Source organism: Arvicanthis niloticus, chromosome 21 (assembly GCF_011762505.2).
Source record: "Arvicanthis niloticus isolate mArvNil1 chromosome 21, mArvNil1.pat.X, whole genome shotgun sequence".
NCBI classification, from domain to species: domain Eukaryota; kingdom Metazoa; phylum Chordata; class Mammalia; order Rodentia; family Muridae; genus Arvicanthis; species Arvicanthis niloticus.
This window is the reverse complement of record NC_047678.1, coordinates 27079836-27102276: the sequence shown is the minus strand read 5'-3', so window position 1 is coordinate 27102276 and position 22441 is coordinate 27079836. Positions and strand designations below refer to the sequence as shown.

General features: G+C 50.5%; 4 protein-coding genes across 10 annotated transcripts in view; 3 read left to right on the top strand and 1 right to left on the bottom strand.

Annotated features, from left to right (window-relative positions):
• Dock3 (dedicator of cytokinesis 3) overlaps positions 1–7388 on the top strand; it is a 322288-nt gene extending 314900 nt beyond the window's left edge. For 5 of the 6 annotated variants that reach the window (XM_076917344.1, XM_076917346.1, XM_076917345.1 and 2 more), the window contains 3 exons: positions 2759–2881; positions 3430–3512; positions 4336–7388. In XM_076917344.1, the coding sequence (XP_076773459.1) occupies positions 2759–2881; positions 3430–3512; positions 4336–4845 (716 nt within the window). In that variant the 3' untranslated portion in view covers positions 4846–7388. The remainder of the gene's footprint in view (positions 1–2758; positions 2882–3429; positions 3513–4335) is intronic. The other variant, XM_034484017.2, reaches the window with a different exon arrangement.
• Positions 7389–8250: 862 nt separating this feature from the next.
• Manf (mesencephalic astrocyte derived neurotrophic factor) lies at positions 8251–11363 on the top strand. Its single transcript, XM_034484494.2, has 4 exons — positions 8251–8413; positions 9015–9142; positions 9987–10128; positions 11065–11363. The coding sequence occupies exons 1-4, from the start codon at positions 8329–8331 to the stop codon at positions 11247–11249; spliced, it is 540 nt and encodes a 179-aa protein (XP_034340385.1). The 5' UTR covers positions 8251–8328; the 3' UTR covers positions 11250–11363.
• A 961-nt stretch (positions 11364–12324) lies between these two features.
• Positions 12325–22370, top strand: Rbm15b (RNA binding motif protein 15B). The gene is made up of 2 exons (XM_034484462.2): positions 12325–16644; positions 16979–22370. Exon 1 carries the CDS (start codon positions 13359–13361, stop codon positions 16023–16025), a length of 2667 nt encoding a protein of 888 aa, XP_034340353.1. The 5' UTR covers positions 12325–13358; the 3' UTR covers positions 16026–16644; positions 16979–22370.
• Positions 19374–22441, bottom strand: part of Dcaf1 (DDB1 and CUL4 associated factor 1) — a 57338-nt gene continuing 54270 nt past the window's right edge. Inside the window, exon 24 of one of the 2 annotated variants that reach the window (XM_034484460.1) lies at positions 19374–20398. In XM_034484460.1, the coding sequence (XP_034340351.1) occupies positions 20340–20398 (59 nt within the window). In that variant the 3' untranslated portion in view covers positions 19374–20339. The remainder of the gene's footprint in view (positions 20399–22441) is intronic. The other variant, XM_034484461.2, reaches the window with a different exon arrangement.

The following is a 22441-nucleotide window of genomic DNA, read 5'->3' as shown; positions in this document are numbered from 1 at the left end:
CCCAAAGGAATGGGAAAGGTATACTACACTGAGTTTCCCAAAAGTAAGTTCCACACAGAAAGCTCTGGGTGCTTCAGTGAAGTCCAGTCAGTCCTCAGCCACTCTGGCTACTGGTTCCATCTGTACAACACTGTGCAATTGAGAAACTCCCTAAAACCATAGCTGTTTAGATGCTGACACATTACCTTGTGCTCCTCAAGCTGATATAAGAACCAGCGTCTAACCTCTATGACCTTGAGCTGAAGCCCCAGACACCTGAATTAGTTTAAGCACAGCAGTACCTAAATGGTGACCAGGCTGAGCTTGTCTGCCAACTAGAGCCTGGCCCGTAGTTCTCTCCTCGCCTCCATCTGTTGTGCTTGGTGCAGGTTCACTTCCTAGCAGTCTAGTGTGTTGTCTCTTAGCCCCTCAGCCCCTGTCCCTTCATCCTGTTGTCATTGCACCTGCTTGCCAAGCACTGTCTGCTGTCCCCGCTGTCATTGCTTCCTCTCTTGATTATCATAGAAGATGAAGTCTGTGTCCTTTTTAAGGGGTCAAACACTGGGTCCAAATCCTCAGTTCCTAGTGAGCACTAGTGCCAGATGCTCAGCCACAGAGACCACCGAAGATGCCGTCCTAACCTCAAGGCCACACTTCCTGAGAAAGTGGCTTCTTGGATTCCTGCACCAAAGACCCGAGAACAATGGGCCTTTTTGGCCTATGAGTCCAGAATCCACAATGGGTTTTCTTCACCTAAGATGCAGCTCAATCTCAAAACTATCCAAGAGTCACACGGCTCAGAGCTCAAATGAGTATTGGTGGTCAGACCAGGATGCTACATCAGCTGGACACAGAAGAGCTTCAGGCCTCGAGCCATACTGCAGCAAGGAGCTGGACATGGCCACCCTAGGTGAATGAGGGAAGGACAGGTGTCTCCAAACAAAAGCTGAGCCCAAAGCTACCATATTCAAACCACAAAGTCAGCATATAGTGTCAATAAATTAGACAATTTCCCATTGGTAATACCTAGGCCAGAATAACTCCTGGGTCCCTGTCCCAGGCCCCCTAAGAAACCTACCTCTCGCCTGTAGGGTTTTTCTCTTTGCCAGTCACTCCCAGACAAGTCTGCCCTCTAGCCAGGGACTGGGCACTGGGGACTTGAGGCCAATGCTGTAGATGTATTAATGTTAATACATGACAGGGCACAGTGGTACTGCTCTTCTACTCGGATAAATCATTCCCTTGGCCACTCTACATGGCGAAGGTCCACTGGCCTCACTGCACATTTATGGCTTCTGGCTGACATGGAATGACTCACTCAGATACCATCTTAAATACAGCCTTCCTGTCATTCTTCCCCACAGTGTTCCTGACCTCAAGTTCCTTCGGACCCTTGGGGTAAATTTTTGCAGCTCCCGCAGTTCTTTCAGGAGTTGGGGACACATCTGCGGTCAGATTGTCAGATCCTTTTGGAGAAGCTTCTCAGAATCATCTCTAAGCTGCTGCTTCTGAGATCTGTGGGTTTCATTGTAAATGGCATCCCTTGTTTTGGGGGAAGAAAGAGCTTGGGTGCTCAGAACCAAGAAGCTCCTGCTGTACCCTGGAGAACAGGGAAGAGGGGAGCACAGTTCTTGGGCTCAGGCTTAATGAGGAAGCCATCTGATGCTTAGCAGATTCAGAATTCTTTCTTGCAAGTAACAGCTCAGTGGCTACTCATCAGATTCAGGTGCCCTTCTGTCTGCTATAAGCTATCAATATATCATGGGCTTAAGCAGTTTTTACAACTGAAGTTTTACCTGTGCTGTGCTGCAAGCACATGCTAGTCGCTGAGCAAAGAGAAGGAAAATGATGTCACCCATGGAGTGCCATGGGCCCAGCACTTAGGGCCATACCCTACGCAAACAGCAGACTCCAGTTCTTTCTAGAGATTTCCAGCTCCTATCAGACCTTGGAATTTGCCATTGAATGTCTGGGCCAAGAAAGCCCAAACTTTGGATATCTTGAGCTCCCTCTAGGTACCACTGCCTTAACATAGTGCCCATACCAGACACCTGGACTATGTTGGCTGCCCTTCCAAAAAGCTCCATCAGGGCAAAGCTTCTGAAGAGAAGCTAGCTTCTTCTTGCTAGCATTTGTTCTCTGGAAAGAACCAATTAAACATGTTCCATATTTCTTCTTCTACAGAGTGGCCAAACCCCCAAATCACAAAAAATCCTTTCCACTGTTCCTCTCCTCTCCCCATTTACAAGGATCTGTCACCCACCCAGTTGTAGCCAAGAGCCAGTACTGAGGCACTGGACTGCTTTGTCTGGGGCCTGCTCTATTCTGCATCCCAGGGCTCAGTCCTGCTTTTCACCAGGGCGTGAGCAATGTAAGAGCCTTGATCTAACTAACTCGAGAAGAGCTCTTTGTCCTGTGCTCTTTGTGTCATCTTCTTAGCTGACATGCTCTCCTTCCTGTGACCTAGTTTTTCTTCTGACAGATCCCAAAGACTGCAGGGGTTTACTTTTTATTGCACTTCCTCTTAGTTTGCCTTATCCTAAAATAAACACTTCAGAAATCAGCTTACTCTTGCCATCATAGGCAGCTTCAATCTCTGGCCAGTCATCTCTCTTTGCCTGATTTGGCCAATTTTTCACCTGTAGGCCCTGCCTGACGTGCCACTTGTGTGCTGGCTACACAGAGCACACCTAGAGAAGCTTCAGGCTATAGAGCAGCTTCTCCGAGTGGGAAGTTCAAGAAGTAACCTCCATTCACTCCATCTCTTTCCACCCCTCAGCGGTGCCAGCAGCCCCCAGCAGCTGGAGCCTGGATAGCGGAGCCCAAGAGGCCCAGCCCTTCCTGTCTACCCTCATGGGGCACATCATGGTTCCCCCAGTGCCTCCCCGAAGCCTGTTGCATGGTAAGCGGGTCCCTCAAATAGTTTCTGGTCTCCAACTCCGAGCAAGGGCTAGATCAGTAGCTGTCTAGACCATCTCAGCCAAGGAAAAAAGCATCCACACCACAGAGAGAAGCCTGCTGAATATTGAGGCCAATAAGGTTTCTGAGTTCTACAAGCTAGCCCAGTAAGGCCATCCCAGCTAGGGAGGCTGAAGACAACAAAGTCAACTATGCGGAATACACCACTCACCAGCCTGCCATCAACCAGCCAGCAGACTACAACTTCTACCCGGCACCTGCTGTCTCATGGGCTCTGAAGCACTCAACTTTTCTGGCCTCCTGTGTGAAATTCGAGTATTTTACCCCAGCAACCTGTATTTTACAGACTGTCAGTATAAAGAAAGGTTTTCTGTGGCCTTCAATGCTGAGATGTTCTCAGGAGACTTTTCCACACCTGCCCAGTGCCCAGCAAGGTGGTGCTGCTGTGCCACGTGTGCTGCCATGCCACGCGTGCTGCTCTGCCACGTGTGCAAGGGCCCCAGCTGAGCTCTGGTTCTGTTCCCTTTTCAGGTCATTACTCCCTACACTTTGACGCCTTCCACCACCCTCTGGGTGATAACCCCCCGGCCCTCCCTGCCCGGACGCTGCGCAAGGTAATGTACTGAAGCAACTGTCCCACCGCCTCATCTGCTGTAGAGTCACCCCTGGGGCCTACAAGAGGAACCTGAACCCTCCCCTGCTCCTCTGTCCTGAGAGCCTAAGCTGGCAGAAGCTGGGGGTGGCCAGAGCCACACTAGAGCTGCGGGTGACCCGTGCATCCTGCAACAAATGTGATGAGGAAAGGGAGACCAGAGGGTCTTATGGACAATCCATGGCAACAAAAGTATGTGCGTAGTGAGCACTGAGAAACTTGGGGGCTCTCTGCTAATACCACGGGCTCTCAACGCACTGTAGTCCAGTAGCTAAAGAAATGTCCCTGTGGTGGGTTATAGAGTTTATAAAACTAGTGTCAACTGAAAATGAGAAATATCAGGCTCAAGAGTTTTATAAAAATTTCAAGAAGTAAAATTTAAATCCTGTTAGCTTATTTTTTCTGAAAAATGGGAAAAGATCGAGTTTGTGACCAGTTTTAGCAGCAGAATAGCATTCATCTGATCTGTGGCACACCAGGGTTCCTTCTGCCTGATGACCCAGCCCTTCTGTAACTCAGACCACACCCAACCTGGGACTTAGCCCCAGGTACACCATCAGCCAAGGCAGAGGCATTTATTCACCCTCAGAAATAGTAGTGATTCTGGGGCTCCACTAGCTTGCTTTTGTGGGGGGAGATACTTAGAGGGTCATTGCTGAAGAAACAGACATGAAACTGATGAGACTTTAACATTCATTGATAAGCAGACTCTTGGTCTCCACATGGCAGGCCAGTCCACCTATCTAGAAAGGGGTTCTAACTTACCCACCCTTTCCTTCGCACAGTCTCCTCTCCACCCCATCCCAGCCTCCCCTACAAGCCCCCAATCGGGCCTGGATGGCAGCAACTCCACGCTGTCTGGCAGCGCCAGTAGCGGCGTATCCTCCTTAAGTGAGAGTAACTTTGGGCATTCCTCAGAGGCCCCACCTCGAACAGACACCATGGACTCCATGCCGAGCCAGGCCTGGAATGGCGATGAAGACCTTGAGCCACCCTACCTCCCTGTCCACTACAGCCTCTCTGAGTCTGCTGTCCTTGACTCCATCAAGTCCCAGCCATGCAGGAGCCACTCAGCCCCAGGGTGTGTCATCCCTCAGGACCCCATGGACCCACCTGCGTTGCCACCCAAGCCCTATCACCCCCGCCTGCCAGCCCTAGAGCACGATGAGGGTGTGCTACTGCGGGAGGAGGCTGAGAGGCCAAGGGGCCTGCACCGCAAGGCCTCACTGCCTCCTGGGAGTGTCAAGGAAGAGCAGGCCCGCATGGCCTGGGAGCACGGCCGAGGGGAACAGTGAGGAGCAGAGAGGCAGCTGCACCACCATCGTCCACAAGCAGCTTGCCCAGGCACTCCAGGTCTGAAAAGCAAGTCCCTCCCAGGGAGCTAGCGGTTTGGCACTCAGGAGAAAACCACCAAGAGAAGAGTCTCTGTTGTACTGCCGTGAACTCATGCTTTGCCATGTTCAGAGGCCACAGCAGCATGAAGGGTTGTGGCTTCTTTCATTTTACTTTTTGTTTTCATTTTTCTGGGTTTTTCTTTATGCAGTAGTTGCTTTCTTCCTCCTGCAGTTCCAGACCACATGGAGCTATATGGAAATATTGCACAGACATAATTGCTTTGCAGCACTGCAGAGTCCAGAAGCAGGAGCCCAGGCCCTCCCTCCAGGGTAGAGATCTGAAGAATGGAAATTGCACTAGGGACCTCTTCCTTTGCTGTATGGACAGAAAAATTCTTGATTGTATTCAGGGATTGCAAGGACCACATGGACTACATGTCACAGGTGGACAAAGGGGCCACAAGCCATTTTGCACAATGCTTGTCCACCTGCCCACTCTTCCATCTAGGAGTGTGCAGCTGAGGAGCCGGTCAGGCACATGGCTGGCCTAACTGCATGCCTAGGGCATACTGCCAGGCTTCCATGGGCCAGGCTTGTCTCTTATCCCACTTGGACATTATTCATCACTTTTATTTTGGACCTTTTGCTCCTTTCCACTCAAAACACCTCATGATCTGCAGATGCCTCCCTGGCTCAAATGGACTCGAAAGGGTTATTATTATCTCTTGTCCTGGGGCTGGATGAAATGAAACTAGAAGGGTGTTCACTCCTACAGGGAGTTAAGCCCCTTCCCTTGTATTAGAAAGAGCTGGTATAAGAGTGAGGCTGGAGTGTGGCAGGAGCCAGAAAACCTTTTTGCTTTCACAGGTGGCCCCAAATGCCTGCCATTTAGAGCCTGAATCAGGGATTTTTAGCACTACCTCTGAGCCTTGGGGTTGGCTGCCCAGCCTGGCTTCCAGGCCCTGAGGATGTGTGGTCAGGTTCAGCAAGCTCCTGGGTTGAAAAACACATAAATGAATGAATGACTGAATGGTGGGAGGCAGAGAGCCACACAGGTAAAACTGTTATCTTCCAAGTAGCCAAATACTGAGCCCTCTACTCCAAACCCATAGGGACTGCCCACCACTCAGGGTTCAGGACAGGCAGAAGGGCAGTTTTTCCAAACCTCCCCACTCTGTCAGGCAGGGCACAGTGGTGACTTTATAGGAAATTCTTTCATGTCAGGGCACTGACTTTACTCTTGGTATTATGGTGGGGGTATGGTAATATTTCACCAGGGTGCTTCTAAGTTACTTTTTAAAATAACGTGTCTTGAGGCAATTGTTTCCTTTTATTTGCTTACATTCACATCAGTGATGGCCATAAAACTGCCTTCTCCCTGATGAGCAGGTATGTTGCTCCCCTATTCCCTTTAACTTGTTGGCCTTCTGGCCTGCTGTGGCCAAGTTCTGGCCCCTAGCTGCTCATCCCTTCTCCACAATCCTTTCCAAACAGAAAAACCCATGTCCACGGTGTTTTTCTCTTATAAACAAGTTTAATAGAACTGCCAGCAAATAACCTATGGAAAAAGAAAGAAGGCCCATTTCCGTTCAGGGTATGTTGGGGCCCAGGTACCAACAGTAGGGCTTTCTGACACCCTCAGGATCATTCAGGAAGTAGAGCAGAGACCGTTGAGGATGTAGGCCAGTCCAATAGCTCCAGCTCCAAGGGCACACACCTGAGCCCAAACTCCCTGGTAAGCTTAGCTTCTAACCGTCTGGGTCCACAGGTATGAGGGTCAAGGTGTAGCTTTGAATGTGATTCTTAGGTAAGGCAGCTTTAGGTTTCCAGGCATGTCTGAACCTCAGTCCGCGGAGGCAGCCAGTCATCACATGCAGACATCTCCCTTCTCCACTTGATGGCACAGGAGGTAGGGAGGGGAATGTAGGGTTAAGTTCCTTGGCCTTGCTTTATGCAAGGTGAAATATATTTGTGTTGCTCCTCTCCATTTTCCCTAACTGGATGAAATGGACCTATTCTGAATACTTTTTATTGAAAAATCAGCCAGTGTGAGGGAAATGGGAGGCCAGAGATCAGAATCCTTTGAAAAGATTGTGAAATACTGATTTTCATTCTTTAAAGCGTATTTGTAAATACCTATTTGAATGCTGTGTATTTGTACAGGAATTTGAGCAAAAAATGTATAGAGTGTGTCTAATTGGTAATAAGCCCTATAAATGTGTTTTTAACCTCTGGCATTCTGTGCTTATTTAAAACAAAACTTCTAACCATTTCTTTTGTGTATTCATGTCTAAAGAAAAACTGACTTAAAATGATCTTACCTGTACCAGAAAAGTTAAAAAAAAAAAAAATGTGCCCCAGAGGCATTTTACTGTATATACTGTGGTAGCATGTTATAAATCAAACAAGAAATGTGACTTTTAGATGTAAATATCTGGCAATTGACCTCTCCCCCCACCCCCATCCCTTGACTGCTGTGATGTGAATTAAAGATGAATACCTGATATCGGTCCACTGATTTCACTGAATGGGAGCATAAGTGCCCCTCTCAAACCCTTGTCGCCGGGCTCCAAGCCCTTTTAGCTCTAGATACCTTTCTGCACTTAGTCGGCCGCTCTCCGTCTTCCGCCTTCCAGGGCGAGTGGCCAAAGCCCTTGCACTTAGCTAGCATTAGGGCAGTCCAGGCGGTAACGTCTCCAGTTACCATCCGCGCGTCTCCGAGAGAGAACAAAACCTCCCAAGATCCCAAGGCCTCCATTGGGAAGCTAGACCAACGCCTCTGCTCGCAGCCTTGCGGCGAGGTCCTCAGAGGTCCAAGACAGCAGCCGACTAGGCATACCTAGAGCCTTTGGTTTAAGACGTTCTGCAGTCTGTCCCAGGATAAAGCGGGGACTGCGCAGCGGGCGAATGAAAGTGGACGCTCCCCAAGATTGGTTCGCCAATCCACGTGGTAGTTCAAAACAGGGAACCGCTTCTGATCCTTGCTCCCGCCGTCTATCCTGATGGCTATGGGGTGACGGCAGAAATCCTGCTCTACGAGTCCGGGGCTCGGGAGGAGAGTAGGTGTGAAGCCAAGACAAGGTATTCCGGTCGAGTCAACAGATTGAGAGGGTCCCGGTAAGCAGCCAAAGCAGCTGCCCTTACCCAACATGGCAGTCCGTGCATCTTCCGCCCAGCCGCTTTCTATGGACCGCCCAGGCTCAATCAGCAACCGACAACTGTCTAGGTCCCAGACACCATCAGCCAATAGGGAAGAGTAGCGTGGAGCCGCCGGTCTGGGCTCCTGGGCACGTGGACCAATGAGGATGCAGCATGTGGGTGGGCGCGGGGAGCGCACGCCAATGAGAAACTCCGGTTTGTGTTCCAGCCCACTAGGCGGAGCACAGCGCCGGGTGCGGTTCATTCGCGCGGCGGCGGCGGCGGTGGTGGCGACGGCCGAGGAGAATGTGGGCTACGCGCGGGCTGGCGGTAGCGCTGGCCCTGAGCGTGCTGCCTGACAGCCGGGCGCTGCGGCCAGGCGACTGCGAAGGTGCGGGGGGCCGGGTGGGGGCGGCCTGGCGGCGCTAAACCAAGCGAAAGGGTGGGGGCGACAGCCCGTCCCGGGGGTGTCCGCTGGAGAGAGGGCCTCAGAGTTATTTCCCGGGCCTAGAAACGTTGACCCATTTAAGGGAACGCGTCGGTTCAGTCGCGTTGAAATTTTGGCTAGAAGCCCACATCGCGGGAGTTTTTGTCCTTTCCCATCACTTTAGAGATTACAGGAAGGGATCCTGTGGGCCGCAACCGTCCCGGGGTTACTAAGCTGCACTTGGGGGTTCGATGTATTCAGAAAGAGGAGCATTTTGATCGTTTGCTTCAGCCTCCAATCTGTCCCTTATGAGGTCACAGTGAGTTCCCTCAAGGACACGTGTCCACTCTCGCCTTAAACTTGAAAAGAGCAGAGAGTGTGGGTCACTTGGGTAATGTTCATTCCCGGCATGCTCTGGATACTAGGACTTCAACAACCTAAGGGTTCTGTGCACTTGTGAGTAGGGGGGGCGGGGCATTCTAATCCCTCTATCAAAACTGCTGACAGTTTCTTCCTGGGGAAATGGAGACTAATAACTACTTAACATCTCCTCTCTCTTTTCCAGTTTGTATTTCTTATATGGGAAGATTTTACCAGGACCTCAAAGACAGAGATGTCACATTTTCACCAGCCACTATTGAAGAAGAACTTATAAAGTTCTGTCGTGAAGCAAGAGGCAAAGAGAATCGGTTGGTAAGTAACTGGTGACCCACCCAGGCTGTCCCTGGCTCGTGTGTACTGTGTGTCAACTTCATGATGCAACATGTGTATAAACTAATATGAGGCTTAAGTGTTTTTATTCTCTAGTTAGTAAACATCTACTATAAACTGAATATTGGTAATGCCAGGAGAGAAAAATGGCAGGCAACTGCAAAGCAGTGAATGGCATTTGCCATGAAGGAAATAAGCTAGTTTGTGGGTAGGTGGGTGAGAGCTATTAGAGCAAGTAGTCCTAAGTATCTCTGAGGAAGGATCAGTGAAGGAGTGAGCACATCCAGGCAGTGTGAGCGTCTAAAAGCCAGAAAGAGTTTGGTGTGTTTGGAATCAGAAGTAGTTGGTGAGGTGCCCCAAGATGGCCAGGGCCAAGTCCAGGTCAAGAGCCCTGGTGAAACATCAGCCTTTGTAGCTTCAACTTCAATGGTGGTCTCTCATTGGAACTCTTATGGCTCCTGTACTCATCTGGAAACTCTGGGACTGAGCATGTATCAAGTGCCTAGGGCCTAGAACAGCTGGATCTGAGCAATGCTAACAAACTGAAGTCTTGGCAAAGAGAGGTTTTCAAGATGACCAAATAGTGTTGTCTGGAACTGGAGAGTTTATTATGAATGTACACTGCTCTTGTGGGGGATCGGAGTTTAGTTCCTAGCATCCACAGCATCCTGTAACACAGCTCCAGGGAATCTGATTCCCTCTGGCCTCCTCTGACACAGGCACTTACTCATGCGTGGAATTTAAGGCTTTTGTTTTGTTGTGGTGGTGTTTTTTTTGTTTTTGTTTTTCTTTTTTTCTTTTCTTTTTTTTTTTTTTTTGACTACAGTGCTACTACATTGGGGCCACAGATGATGCCGCCACCAAGATCATCAATGAGGTGTCGAAGCCCCTGGCCCACCATATCCCTGTGGAGAAGATCTGCGAGAAGCTGAAGAAGAAAGACAGCCAGATCTGTGAGCTAAAATATGGTGAGTGTGACTAGGACCGTGTACCTTCCGCCGTCTCTGCAAGCCCTTTCTAGCCAGAAGACTCATAAAAAGCGGGTTTGTAGCATAGAGGACGATACTGTCTGCCGCAGGGGCCAGACGTCCACATTGAGATGATGGAGGGCAGGGTGAGAGGGTGACTTGGTGGCACACTCTGAAGGATTTCGGATTGACCGAAAGGCCATCTGATTGGACAGTGCAGATAGAGATTATAGATGGTGGGGTAGTGCATAGGAGGTCACGTTGGACAGAGCCTTGAGAAGAATTTGGCTTTTAGTCCAAGTAAACTTTGGAGCATCGGAAGTTTTTGAGCGGAGAAGCGATGTGGTGGAAACTTGAGTTCAATAGACTTGTCATGGCTGTACTTGTGGTGATGGCTGTAAACTCCAAGCATGACAGTTACAGCATCACCATGGCAGAGCCCATCTGGTTTTACATAATCCCAGTCTTGAGAAGATCCAGACCTTTCCCATAAAGTTTAAACAATGTCAGTGTTTACTATACCTTGTGTCTGGGAACCTTGTGCTTGTGTGAATTTGATTTGGTATCCTGGTTGGCTCTAGTGTAGGTTTGTTTGGGTCACATGGGTTATGGAGTAAGCGTCTGACTCTGATACCACGTGGGAACACTGGGGATGGAGCTGTCATTTTGTGCTGACATGTAGGAAGTCCTTGGGGAACTGGAGCTGTTTCTCCTCTGAATCACGTGGGCTGTCTGCACTGCGAGTCCTGTTAGTGGCTACTGACAGCCTGAGGTGGCCTTCCTGGTGAAGAACGTCAGTTTGCTCTTGGGTGCAGTATACATTTGTCTCCCCTGCCGCAAGTAGGGCTGGCCATCTAAGGAATGGTTTGGCATGCAGCACAGTTGGGGCCTGCAGGCTCTCCTACCCAGCCATTCACTGTCCTGCTCTCCCTGCAGACAAGCAGATTGACCTGAGCACAGTGGACCTGAAGAAGCTCCGGGTGAAAGAGCTGAAGAAGATCCTGGACGACTGGGGGGAGATGTGCAAAGGCTGTGCAGAAAAGTCTGACTATATCCGGAAGATAAATGAACTGATGCCTAAATATGCCCCCAAGGCAGCCAGCGCACGAACTGATCTGTAGTCTGTCCAATTCCTGCTGCACCTGAGGGGAACAAAGCAGTTCATCTGTCTCTTCCCCAAACAACCATTTTGTAATTTATTTTTTAAACGGGCTCCTGACAATGAGATGTGAAGCCTGGGGCTTTCCTAATGATGATGTTGGCTCTGTGGTGCCCCTCACCCCCACCCCAAGTGGAGAGGAATTTACTTCCTTCTTTTGCTGGTTTACTCTAGGACTTCAAAGTTTGTCTGGGATTTTTTTATTAAAGAGAAAAAAAAAAAAAAAACTGTCTTTGGCTAGTTGAGCCGGCACAGTATTCTGTCCTATAGATTATTGGTTTATCTTTCCAGTCTGAAAAGATCCCTCAGCCTGCCAGTGGTGAGGGCCAGAAACCCCCATAACAGGACTTAAGAGCTTGGGCAGCCAGTGTGTTGTGGTTTGGGGTTTCTGGGTGTCTGATACTAAAGCCTCATGAGGTTAGACTTGACCCCTGACCCCCACCGCCATCCAATCCAGTAGCAAGGCTGAGGATAGGCCTGCTCCTGCAAGGCTGAGGATAGGCCTGCTCCTGCAAGGCTGGGGATAGGCCTGCTCCTGCAAGGCTGAGGATAGGCCTGCTCCTGGGCTTAGGTTAAGTCTGAAGTACATTTACATTTGGCTCAGCATATGCAGAATAAGCAGAGAATTTCCTGCACTGAGTCCAGGTGGTCAGAACTAGCATTTCTTTACTCTTGGTTATTAATTCTTTGGGGTTCCTTTGCTTGCTTGGATTTTGGCAGGTCTGGTGAGCCTGGTCGCAGTCTAGGGCCTGTAAGAGTTGTGTGCAGTATGGTTTTCCACTGCTCCCTTGCCAGCACTTGTGAACTGTGCCTCAGTGGAGACACTTTGCTCCTGCTGCTTCCAAAGATCCTGTGACTTTGGAACGACTGCTAAGAAGTTATGTTTTCCAAAGAGCTCGTCTTAGCTGTCTTTTGTGGTCCCCAAGTTCGTTCTGCATCCACAGGGCCAGCCTTCCTGCCATGAAACCCTCCACTGTGTCTTCCAAGTTCCTCCTGCACTTTTCTCCCGTTGATTGCTTTCTTATGGGAGGAGGGAAGAGCTGGGTGCATTCTTCGTCATCCTACAGATACATCAGTGGATCCAGCAACCATCTGGAGAACATAAACCCTAGAGGCCTTTGAGTACCCTTGTCGGTACTTCACCTCCTGAATGTGGGCAGGACACTGGCCAGCAAGATGTCAACATGGCAAGAAGTGATAACTAACAGCATTACCTGCTCTTTACCCTTGGCTCTGCAGACCCACCTTTCCAGCCTCCTGTCTGCTCAGACACCTACAGCACAAGTTTGGACCTAGTGGCACCAAGATGCCTGTCTGTAGATTGCAAATGCATTCTTTCTAGTTTCTGTACCTGGACCCAGGGAGGTCTCACCTGTGTCTATAGTCATCTTTTTCAGAGTCTTGTCAGGACAGTACCTGAAGAATCTGCTTAAGATGCCTGGATGTGGGTCCTGGACAGGGTGTGGGGATCCTTGTGGGTCTACATCCAAGGATGCCACGTCTGGTCCCAATTAGAAAACTCCAAGGAAGGGACTAGAGTTTCTTCACCCTAATGGCAGGTTTGAGTAGGATACAACACTTGGCTTCCGGCCAAGCAGCCACACCTGTTCAGTGGGCGGGGCCCGAGTCCGCAAAAAGTAGGCGGGCCCGGAGTAGCAAGCCTAGAACACAAAGCGAGAAGTGCAGCTGCGGCCTGCCGGGCTCCAGAGGGAATCCGCGCACGACCTGGTAGCCGGGTGCCTAGGCTCCACCAGCCACGCAGCGGCGCCAGAGCTCGCAGTCAGGCCGGCACCTCGGGGTGCCAAGATGTCACGTGGTGCAGGGCCGCGGAGCCCGGTAATAGGCGGCGAGCGAAACTCTCGTCCCGCCCACCTCAGTCACGTGGTGCTGCCGGCGCAGCTTGATAACGCAGCTCCCAGCCCCTCGGCGCCGCTCCCGCCCCGCCCCGCCGCCGCCGCCGCGCCGAGTCCTTTTGTCCAAGATGGCGGCGCCGGGGGCGCTGCCTCCTGGGCTGCCGCCGCCGCCGCCGCTCTGAGGGACCTGCGGGCCGCCCGCCCGCCAAGCCGGCGCAATGAAGCGGCAGAACGAGCGAGACTCCAGCCCGAGCGGGCGTGGCTCATCATCGTCCGCCAAGCGGCCGCGGGAGCGCGAACGGGAGGCAGAGGCGGGCGGGCGGCGAGCAGCGCACAAGGCCTCCGGCGGCACCAAGCACCCGGTTCCAGCGCGGGCTCGTGACAAGCCCCGCGGCAGCGGCGGAGGCGGCGGACATCGCGACGGGCGTGCTGCTGGGGATGCGAATCACCGGGCGAGCAGCGGGCGCTCCTCGGGCGCGCCGGGAGGCGGAGGACGCACCGGCAAGGCCTCCGGAGACCCGGGTGCTGGCGGCGCGTCGCCCCGCGCATCTCCACTCCCGCCGCCCCCGCCGCCCCCCGGGGCGGAACCTGCGGGTCCCGGTTCCACGGCGGCTCCAGAGTACAAGACGCTCCTCATCAGCAGCCTGAGCCCTGCGCTGCCGGCCGAGCACTTGGAGGACCGGCTCTTCCACCAGTTCAAGCGGTTCGGGGAGATCAGCCTGCGCCTGTCACACACACCGGAGCTGGGCCGCGTGGCCTATGTGAACTTCCGGCACCCACAGGACGCGCGGGAGGCCCGCCAGCACGCCCTGGCCCGTCAGCTGCTGCTCTACGACCGCCCGCTCAAGGTAGAGCCCGTGTACCTGCGCGGCGGCGGCGGGAGCAGTCGGCGAAGTAGCAGCAGCAGCGCCGCTGCCTCCACGCCGCCCCCGGGTCCCCCCACGCCCGCCGACCCTCTGGGCTATCTGCCCCTGCACGGTGGCTACCAGTACAAGCAGCGCTCGCTGTCTCCGGTAGCCGCCCCGCCCCTGCGGGAGCCCCGCGCGCGGCACACCGCGGCAGCCTTCGCCCTGGATGCTGCTGCGGCGGCTGCCGTGGGACTGTCTCGGGAGCGAGCCCTGGACTATTACGGGCTGTACGACGACCGCGGACGCCCATACAGCTACCAGGCCGTGTGCGAGGAGGACCTGATGCCGGAAGATGATCAGAGAGCCACTCGAAATCTCTTCATCGGGAACCTGGACCACAGTGTGTCTGAGGTGGAGCTTCGACGGGCCTTCGAGAAGTATGGCATCATCGAGGAGGTGGTCATCAAGAGGCCTGCCCGCGGCCAGGGTGGTGCCTATGCCTTCCTCAAGTTTCAGAACCTGGACATGGCACACAGGGCAAAGGTGGCTATGTCTGGCCGAGTGATTGGCAGAAACCCCATAAAGATAGGCTATGGCAAGGCTAACCCCACCACCCGCCTCTGGGTGGGTGGTCTTGGACCTAACACCTCGCTGGCGGCCCTGGCCAGAGAATTTGATCGCTTTGGGAGCATTCGGACCATCGATCACGTTAAAGGAGACAGCTTTGCCTACATCCAGTACGAGAGCTTGGACGCAGCCCAAGCTGCTTGTGCTAAGATGAGGGGCTTTCCCTTGGGTGGTCCAGATCGCAGGCTTCGGGTGGATTTTGCCAAAGCAGAGGAGACTCGCTATCCCCAGCAGTACCAGCCCTCACCTCTCCCGGTGCATTATGAGCTTCTCACTGACGGATATACCCGGCATCGAAACTTGGATGCTGACCTTAGGGTGCGGGATAGAACCCCTCCACACCTTCTGTATTCAGACCGAGACCGGACCTTTTTGGAAGGGGACTGGACCAGCCTCAGTAAAAGTTCGGACCGCAGAAACAGCCTGGAGGGCTATAGCCGCTCAGTGCGCAGCCGGAGTGGTGAGCGCTGGGGGGGAGATGGGGACCGGAGCATAGCCAAGCCCTGGGAAGAGAGACGCAAGCGGAGGAGCCTTTCAAGTGACCGTGGGAGGACAACTCACTCCCCTTATGAGGAACGGAGCAGGACCAAGGGTGGGGGACAGCAGTCTGAGCGAGGCTCGGACCGCACCCCTGAGCGCAGCCGAAAAGAGAACCACTCCAGTGAAGGGACCAAGGAGTCAGGCAGCAACTCCCTCAGCAACAGCAGACATGGTGCTGAGGAGAGGAGCCACCATCACCACCACCATGAGGCTCCAGACTCTTCCCATGGGAAAAAGACTAGAGAGAGTGAGCGCAATCATCGGACCACTGAGGCAGAGCCCAAGACTCTTGAAGAGCCAAAACATGAGACCAAAAAGCTAAAGACTCTGTCGGAGTATGCCCAGACACTGCAGCTGGGTTGGACTGGGCTTCTAGTGTTGAAAAACAGCTGCTTCCCAACATCTATGCACGTCCTTGAAGGGGACCAGGGAGTTATCAGTGGGCTCCTTAAGGACCACACTTCTGGCAGCAAACTGACCCAGCTAAAGATTGCCCAGCGTCTTCGACTGGACCAGCCCAAGCTGGATGAGGTCACCCGTCGCATCAAGCAGGGGAGCCCTAACGGCTATGCTGTGCTCCTAGCCATCCAGTCAACCCCCAGCGGTCCTGGCGCTGAGGGGATGCCCGTGGTGGAGCCAGGCCTACAGAGGCGGCTTCTCAGGAACCTAGTCTCCTACTTGAAACAGAAGCAGGCTGCAGGGGTGATCAGCTTGCCGGTGGGTGGGTCTAAGGGCAGAGACAGCACTGGCATGCTCTATGCTTTCCCACCCTGTGACTTTTCACAGCAGTACCTCCAGTCAGCACTGCGGACATTGGGCAAGTTAGAAGAAGAACACATGGTGATAGTTATAGTGAGAGACAGCACCTAGCCCACACCTGTGGTGAGAGACAGCACCTAGCCCACACCTGTGGTTTCCGGCTGTGTCTGTGTCACAGAAGCAGTGATTTTAAAACTCTGCTCTTTCTCTACCTATTCGTAGCCCTCAGTTTGAATTCTCTGCTGGGTTTTGGTGGTTCATTTGGTGGCATCCTGTCTACTGCGAAAACTAAGTTCTTAGATTTGGGTGGAATTTTTGTTTTTTTTATAAGAAGAAACTTACGTTTCCCGTGTATGAGATTCTGTCTGCTGTATTCTGTATTTTTTTATATATATTTTTTTTTTTGACTAACTGTATGGAAAATTGTCAGTAAAGCCTTTGTCAGGATGAATTTTTAATCCCACCAGAGTCCTGGTTCAATCAGGTTTTTTCATAAAGAATGGAAGGCCTCACTCAGTGCATGCCGTATGTCATGTTTTTGGCACCACTGCTTCTAAAAGTTGTGCTGTGCTGGTTGTGCTCAGCCCTGTGCTGTCAGGACCCTGCTCACACTTGTCAATCTTAGCTGCTGGCCCGCAGGCTAACAGGGCACGGGGCCCTGTTACACCACCCTGAGCTGAGCCCATTCAGAGGAAAAGCCTGGGCCTAAGATCTGTGCCAAGAGCTACAGGTAGTTGTATTGTTTTTCTCTGCCCTAAGTGTGTGCTTTCGTTTGAGCTATGGCTGTTGGACAAAGCACCCAATTATAAAAGCCTGTTTGACAGAGGATAGTTTTCAGTTGTGTAGTCTTGCATCTGGGGGGAAGAACAGTGCAATATCGATGCAAAGGGCTGTGTGCATGACCTGCCCAGGTTCCCTCTGGTTCAGTCTTTTAGCCTTACTGTAGTTTAGGGTCTTCCCTATCAGTCATCTGCTGATTCCCAGGGGTCTTGGAGGTAAAGTTGGCATGCAGGGTGAGAGGCAGCAGATTTGTTAACTCTTCAATGTGCTTCCTTTGCTCTCAGGGCTGTGTCAGAGCGGCCTGTGCTGCAGTCAGACCTCAAGCTTTGTGGCAAACAGACCCCCAACTACAGTGCTCAGTCTGCAAGGGAGTCAGTGCCAGGAAGATGCCCTTGATGAGTGACATAGTGTTCCGTGTTGTGACCCAGACATGAGGTAAGGAAATAGTACTCCTTTATGAGAAAGAAGTCACAGTTGTGATGGGATAGAGCCCAAATCCACATCAACGTTGGTATGAAGTAAATAGATTGAGTAGTCCTGTCTGGGATGGGAAGGTAGGCTAAGGGATCTAGGCTCTGCCTTTGTTGTGTCAAGTAGAAAGCTGGATCAGGCAACAGTTGTCACCATAGATGACAGCCAGGCTCAGAATGTAGCAACTTGGCAGCGCAAGGCAGTCAGGCTGAGGAGAATGGAACCCTGATTAGAGGGTCTGGCCTACTCCATGAGCCAACACCTGTGACCCCTGGGCTCCGAGATGGACCTTCAAGGTTGTATGGTGTTGATGCCTGCCTGTCTACAAGGACAAGAAATTTAAGAGACTGGACAAGAACAGGGAATTTCCACTCACTAGGCCTTGGCTGGTATTCATGAGATATTAAAGGTGGCTCTAAAGCCATGGTTCTCAACCTGTGGGTCAGAACCCCATTTGGCAAACCTCTATCTCCCAAAATATTTGTATGGCATTTCCTAACAGTGGCAAAATTACAGTTAAGTAGCAACAGAAAAAATGTTATGGTTGAGGTGACCGCAACATGAGGAACTGTATTAAAGGGTCACAGCATTAGGAAAGCTGAGAACTGCTGCTCTAAAGCATTAACATGAGTGTTAATCTACCTATGTGTACTTGAGCTGGGGCCACTTTCTCCGGGGCTTGGAGCAAGTCAGTCGACCTACACTACTTCGGTTGTCATCCCAGCAGAAACCAGAGCAGGCCTCATCTTGATGGACTACTGCAGTTTTTCTTATAGATCCTAAATAATGTTACAGAACAGTTGTAGCACAGCTGGGTCCCTGTAACAAAGCAGCTTACACCATCTGCATGCCCTTTCCAGACAGAACCAGGTCACTTTATTAACCCCTCTTTGGAAAGGGGCACCCTTTGGCTCTGGTGGGAACCTGTTTCTTGAAGAACCACACCGCACTGGAACCTTCACACCACACTGGAACCTTCCGCCTTCCTTCTTGGACCATCTTACCCACTTCCTTTTAGTCCTTAAAATGTAACAGGTTCTATGGCCTCTCAGCTGGCCAGCCCTGCTAGCACTAGAGAAGGTGGGTCAGGTGGCCAAGGCCTTGTTTGATCATGACATTGTCTCCAGTGAGAAAGCTGACAGCAGGTACCCAGTGCCTGAGCTGTTGGATCAAGGCAAAAAAACACAGCAGACAAAAACCCCTAATTGGTAGGTTTCATAGCCTGGGTCTTAAGTGTCTCAGGTTTTGAACCCCAGTAAGAATATGGAAGATTGATGTTTTCTTCTAGTCTCATGAGGCACATTCCTAAGGGAGTGTTGTCAAGTCAACCGAAATTGTGCTTTCCTATTAAGTGTGCTCATCTCTACCTTGGGAGGCCTGTGTGCTCCCAGAAGCTCCTGGCAAAACTGCACTATAGTGACAGCACAGAGTTTTTACTGTTTTCTCTTCAGCTGCACCCAGGACCAGCCATCAGGCTAGCTTCTGCTAGCTGGTGTCAGCTAACCATTTAATGCCATAGCATGAAGCAAATGAGGACCTGGCTCTTAACGGATCAGGATATGCTTCTGTGGTACAGGCCACTTCAGTGTGACAGGTTGTGTTCTTGGTGTAGCAGGCTCTACCTACCCCTGGAGATAGAGGTGGTACTTTCACTGTTTTGTGTTATTTGTTTACTTTATAACCAGTGAACCCTTCTCTCAGCAAAGGAAGAAGTGTTTCTGGGGCTGTGTGATGCCTGTAAAACAGAAACAGAAGCTACAATTTGGGCAAAATCAGAAAGAAAATTAACATTTTGTATTTAGTGTGGGAAGGAGAGTAGCAGGATAAGAAAAGCATGAGCCCCTGATGCTTTGTCAGTTTTTCTCTAAATCCAGCCTGACCTCAAGTACTCCTCAACTTTTAGGACTGAAAAACTGTCCCCTCTAATCTCAGCCAAGGGGTGGCCAGGATGCTCCTTAAAGGTCCCCATACATAGGGATAGAAATGTACTCCCTCACACCCACCCTTTCTGCCCCTTGTCCTCACAAAGCCTTCAGCAACTTCAGGCCAGGCTCAAGTGACTACGCCACTGTCTGTACTGGGGGTTTGCTGTGGTAAGGCTGTGGTTCTCTCACTGTGGAGGGCTCTGTCTTCCAAGTCCTCTGTGGTCTGGCCAGAACTGAGAGGAGGAAAGGGAAACCCCACTTTGGTAAAAGAAAACAAGGAAAGGCCATAAACAAAGACAGACTTGTAGTTTATTTTGTATTTTTTTTTTAAATAAATACACTTTACATTAAAGAAAAAGACCTTTGATTTGTAATTTCCACATTGGGGAGAAAGGGAAGGAAAAAAAAAAAGACTTGAAAAACTGAATCACAAAGAGAAAAGAGAGGGAGTGAATTTATACCCCTAAAGTTCTCTCAACTCCACAAAACCAGGGTCCACATGACTGACTGCTGCCTGGCCACTGAGACAGAGAACTAGGCATTTTTCCCCAGTGCTCAGGCCGTGCCTTCCATTCCCGCTCTGGCACAAAGGAAAACAAATTAACTTGACAGCATATGAGGCAACAAAACAGGTTAAAAAATCATATATTATATTTATAATAAAATATTCTTAATCCTTATCAATTTACGAAACCACGATTTTCCTCTTCATTTAAATACGTATGTAAAAATGCCTCTATATGTTCTTTAGACGTCATTTTCTTCCAAAGAAAATGAAGCGCAGGGTAGGAGACTGGTGGATAAGTTCAGACCCTCATTAGAAATGCCTGGTGCTTTTTTTTTTCCTTTTTAAGTTTTATAAAAAACTATTTCTTGTTCTTTAAGTAAAGAACATTATACAAAGAAAATATATTGTGAAATACCCAGAGACATGTTTGTTTTTTCCCTTGAGGAAAGCTATGTCCTTCCTAGGAGGAGGGGACACAAACTAGGGCCTAGTCCGCACGCGCGCGCGTGCATGCGTATGCGTGTGTGTGTGTGTGTGTGTGTGTGTGTGTGTGTGTGTGTGTGTGTGTGTTACTGTTCTTAGAAGGGCCCTCAGATTCCAGGGAGACTCTAAATCATAGTCCTCTGAATACAGGGCATACAGTTCCTTAACTGACAGCCCTGGGAGGCAGCAAAGGGCAGGTGTTCTGAATTCACTGTTTCTCTCGCCTGCCAAGATTCTCTTCCAAGTGGGAATGGCACATCACTCATTCAGAGATATGATGATGTCATCTTCCAAATCAGAGTTGTCCGAGCTGTCTGCTGAAAGGTAAGAGAAGGGAGAGACGATTATGTGCTAGGACTGTAGGGAAACTCCTACATTCAACACACTTATGCCTGAACAGGGTTAATTACCACTTTCCAGAAAGTAGAAAACACATCAATTAACTCCTTGGAGCTTGACTCCAGAGAATAAGCCTGTTGCTGGCAACAATGGCCACCACTGGGATCTCTAGCTCTCTTGCCTTTCAAAAGACCTGAACTTAGAGGCCCTGCTTCCTGCCTGGGATGCCCCAGAGGGATCAAGTAAGTGTCCTCAAGCCTCCTCCTGGGACACTGGGCTGAGGCAAGCATAGAGGTCCCAGCCCCAGGCCTATTGTGTGCTTATGACAGGATCTTAAGGAAGCAGTAAAAGGGAGGATATGCTGAGTTACGGAGAGTTCCAAGCCAGCATGAGTTTCAGAGTAAACCCTGTCTTTAAAACAAAATGTTACTAGAGGACCCAGAGAAGATAACAGGAGGACAAAGTCAACCATTCAAAGTAGCAGATATGAAGGATAAATACTCAACACGAAGACAGTACAAATAAAATTATTTCTACATCAGATCAAATGAGACGTGACGGGGAAGGTAGTGGGCATGTTCATCTTTTCACTATAGTAGTAGCCTTTTATATGAATCCAATACTTTCATGATGGATATCTTATATGAACACACTAAAATTTATTTTTAAAAGTGAGAGGCAGGCTGAATCCCTTCCTCCACAGTCCTGAGCAGCTACAGAGGCAGATGATCCTAGGATCCTGTCACACAGCTACAGAAAGAGCCATCCATGCAAACAAGTAGGAAGGTAGAAGGAACAGAGACTAGGGCCCTGGACTCACTTTACAGGCAGGGAATGAACTCATAACAACAGAAGGATCCATTGAGCAATGAATGAAGCTAAGTGGTCACAAAAGAGCCTCTCAAAGCCCAGGTATGCGGGACACATCTACAATCCTCCAAAGGCTAGCTCAGGCTCAAGGCCAGCCAGGCTACAGTGAAACCCTGCCCTAACTATTACCTCAACTAAAGGACCCTGAAGAAAAAAATACACCATGCCTGTTTGGTCAAAGAAAACTGGTAACACCAAAGGCCTAGTGCTTGTTCAAGAAACCATGAAAAGGGGCCAGTAAAGTCTATCAGTAGGCAGAGGTCCCTGATACATCTCTACCAGCTCTCCAGGGAGTTCTATCCCCGGAGAGAACCAACTCCTACAAACTGCCTTCCTCTAACTTCCACACACTAGAGAGCATGCACTCCCTCACTGCCTCACCCCCTCTCTTTCTCTCAATGTAATTTAAAACTGTTTGTTTTTTTTTTTTTTTAAATGTATATGGATGTTTTGCTTGTATGTGCAATACGCGTCTCTGCTGCTCACCCAAGGAGGTCAGAAGAGGGCAGCAGATCCCCAGGCACCAGCATTACAGATGGTTAAGAGACATCATGGTGGGTGCTGGGAACACAGTGCTCTTTGCCACTGAACCAGCTCTTCCACCCCTTAAAATTTTCTTGAATAATAACAAATTTGTGGAATATTTTCATAAGGTTCCCAGAAACATGGGCAACACAGCCTGAGCCCTAAAACACCTGATCAATGTGTATGAACAAGTGGAAAGCTTTGCCAGCCTCTCCAAGATAACTAAAAGAATTCTAGGGCAAGGTGAGGAATGGAAAACAAACATGGCCCAACATGGCAAGGAGTGGGAAACACAATGGAATGGTCACAATGAAAACCTGATGCTTGAACCTACATGACCACGAACAGCAGTTACTCTGAAACAAAAACTCAGAAGGCACTGCCTACTCCCCAGAGCCACAGTACCTGCCCCTGCCAGATACCTCTGCAGACCTCAAAGGATCCTACAATGATTACAGGCAAGCCAACAATGCCAGGCCCACTGCCCAAAACATACACATCCCAGAAAGACAAGGGAGTCAACCCTTTTTGCCTCACAGCAAAAAAAAAAAAGAAGCCAAGACTTCACATCCTATCTAAAAGCAGGGAATACTGCTTGTTGACCACCACAGCAAACTTCCTCACAC

What these genes read in the sequence shown, in the direction of transcription:
- Manf (XM_034484494.2), top strand. Translation starts at nt 8,329, where the DNA reads ATGTGGGCTACGCGCGGGCTGGCGGTAGCGCTGGCCCTGAGCGTGCTG. An exon ending in GAGGCAAAGAGAATCGGTTG is followed by an intron (nt 9,143 to 9,986) that starts GTAAGTAACTGG and finishes TTTTGACTACAG; the next exon opens with TGCTACTACATTGGGGCCAC. An exon ending in GATCTGTGAGCTAAAATATG is followed by an intron (nt 10,129 to 11,064) that starts GTGAGTGTGACT and finishes CTCTCCCTGCAG; the next exon opens with ACAAGCAGATTGACCTGAGC.
- Rbm15b (XM_034484462.2), top strand. Translation starts at nt 13,359, where the DNA reads ATGAAGCGGCAGAACGAGCGAGACTCCAGCCCGAGCGGGCGTGGCTCA.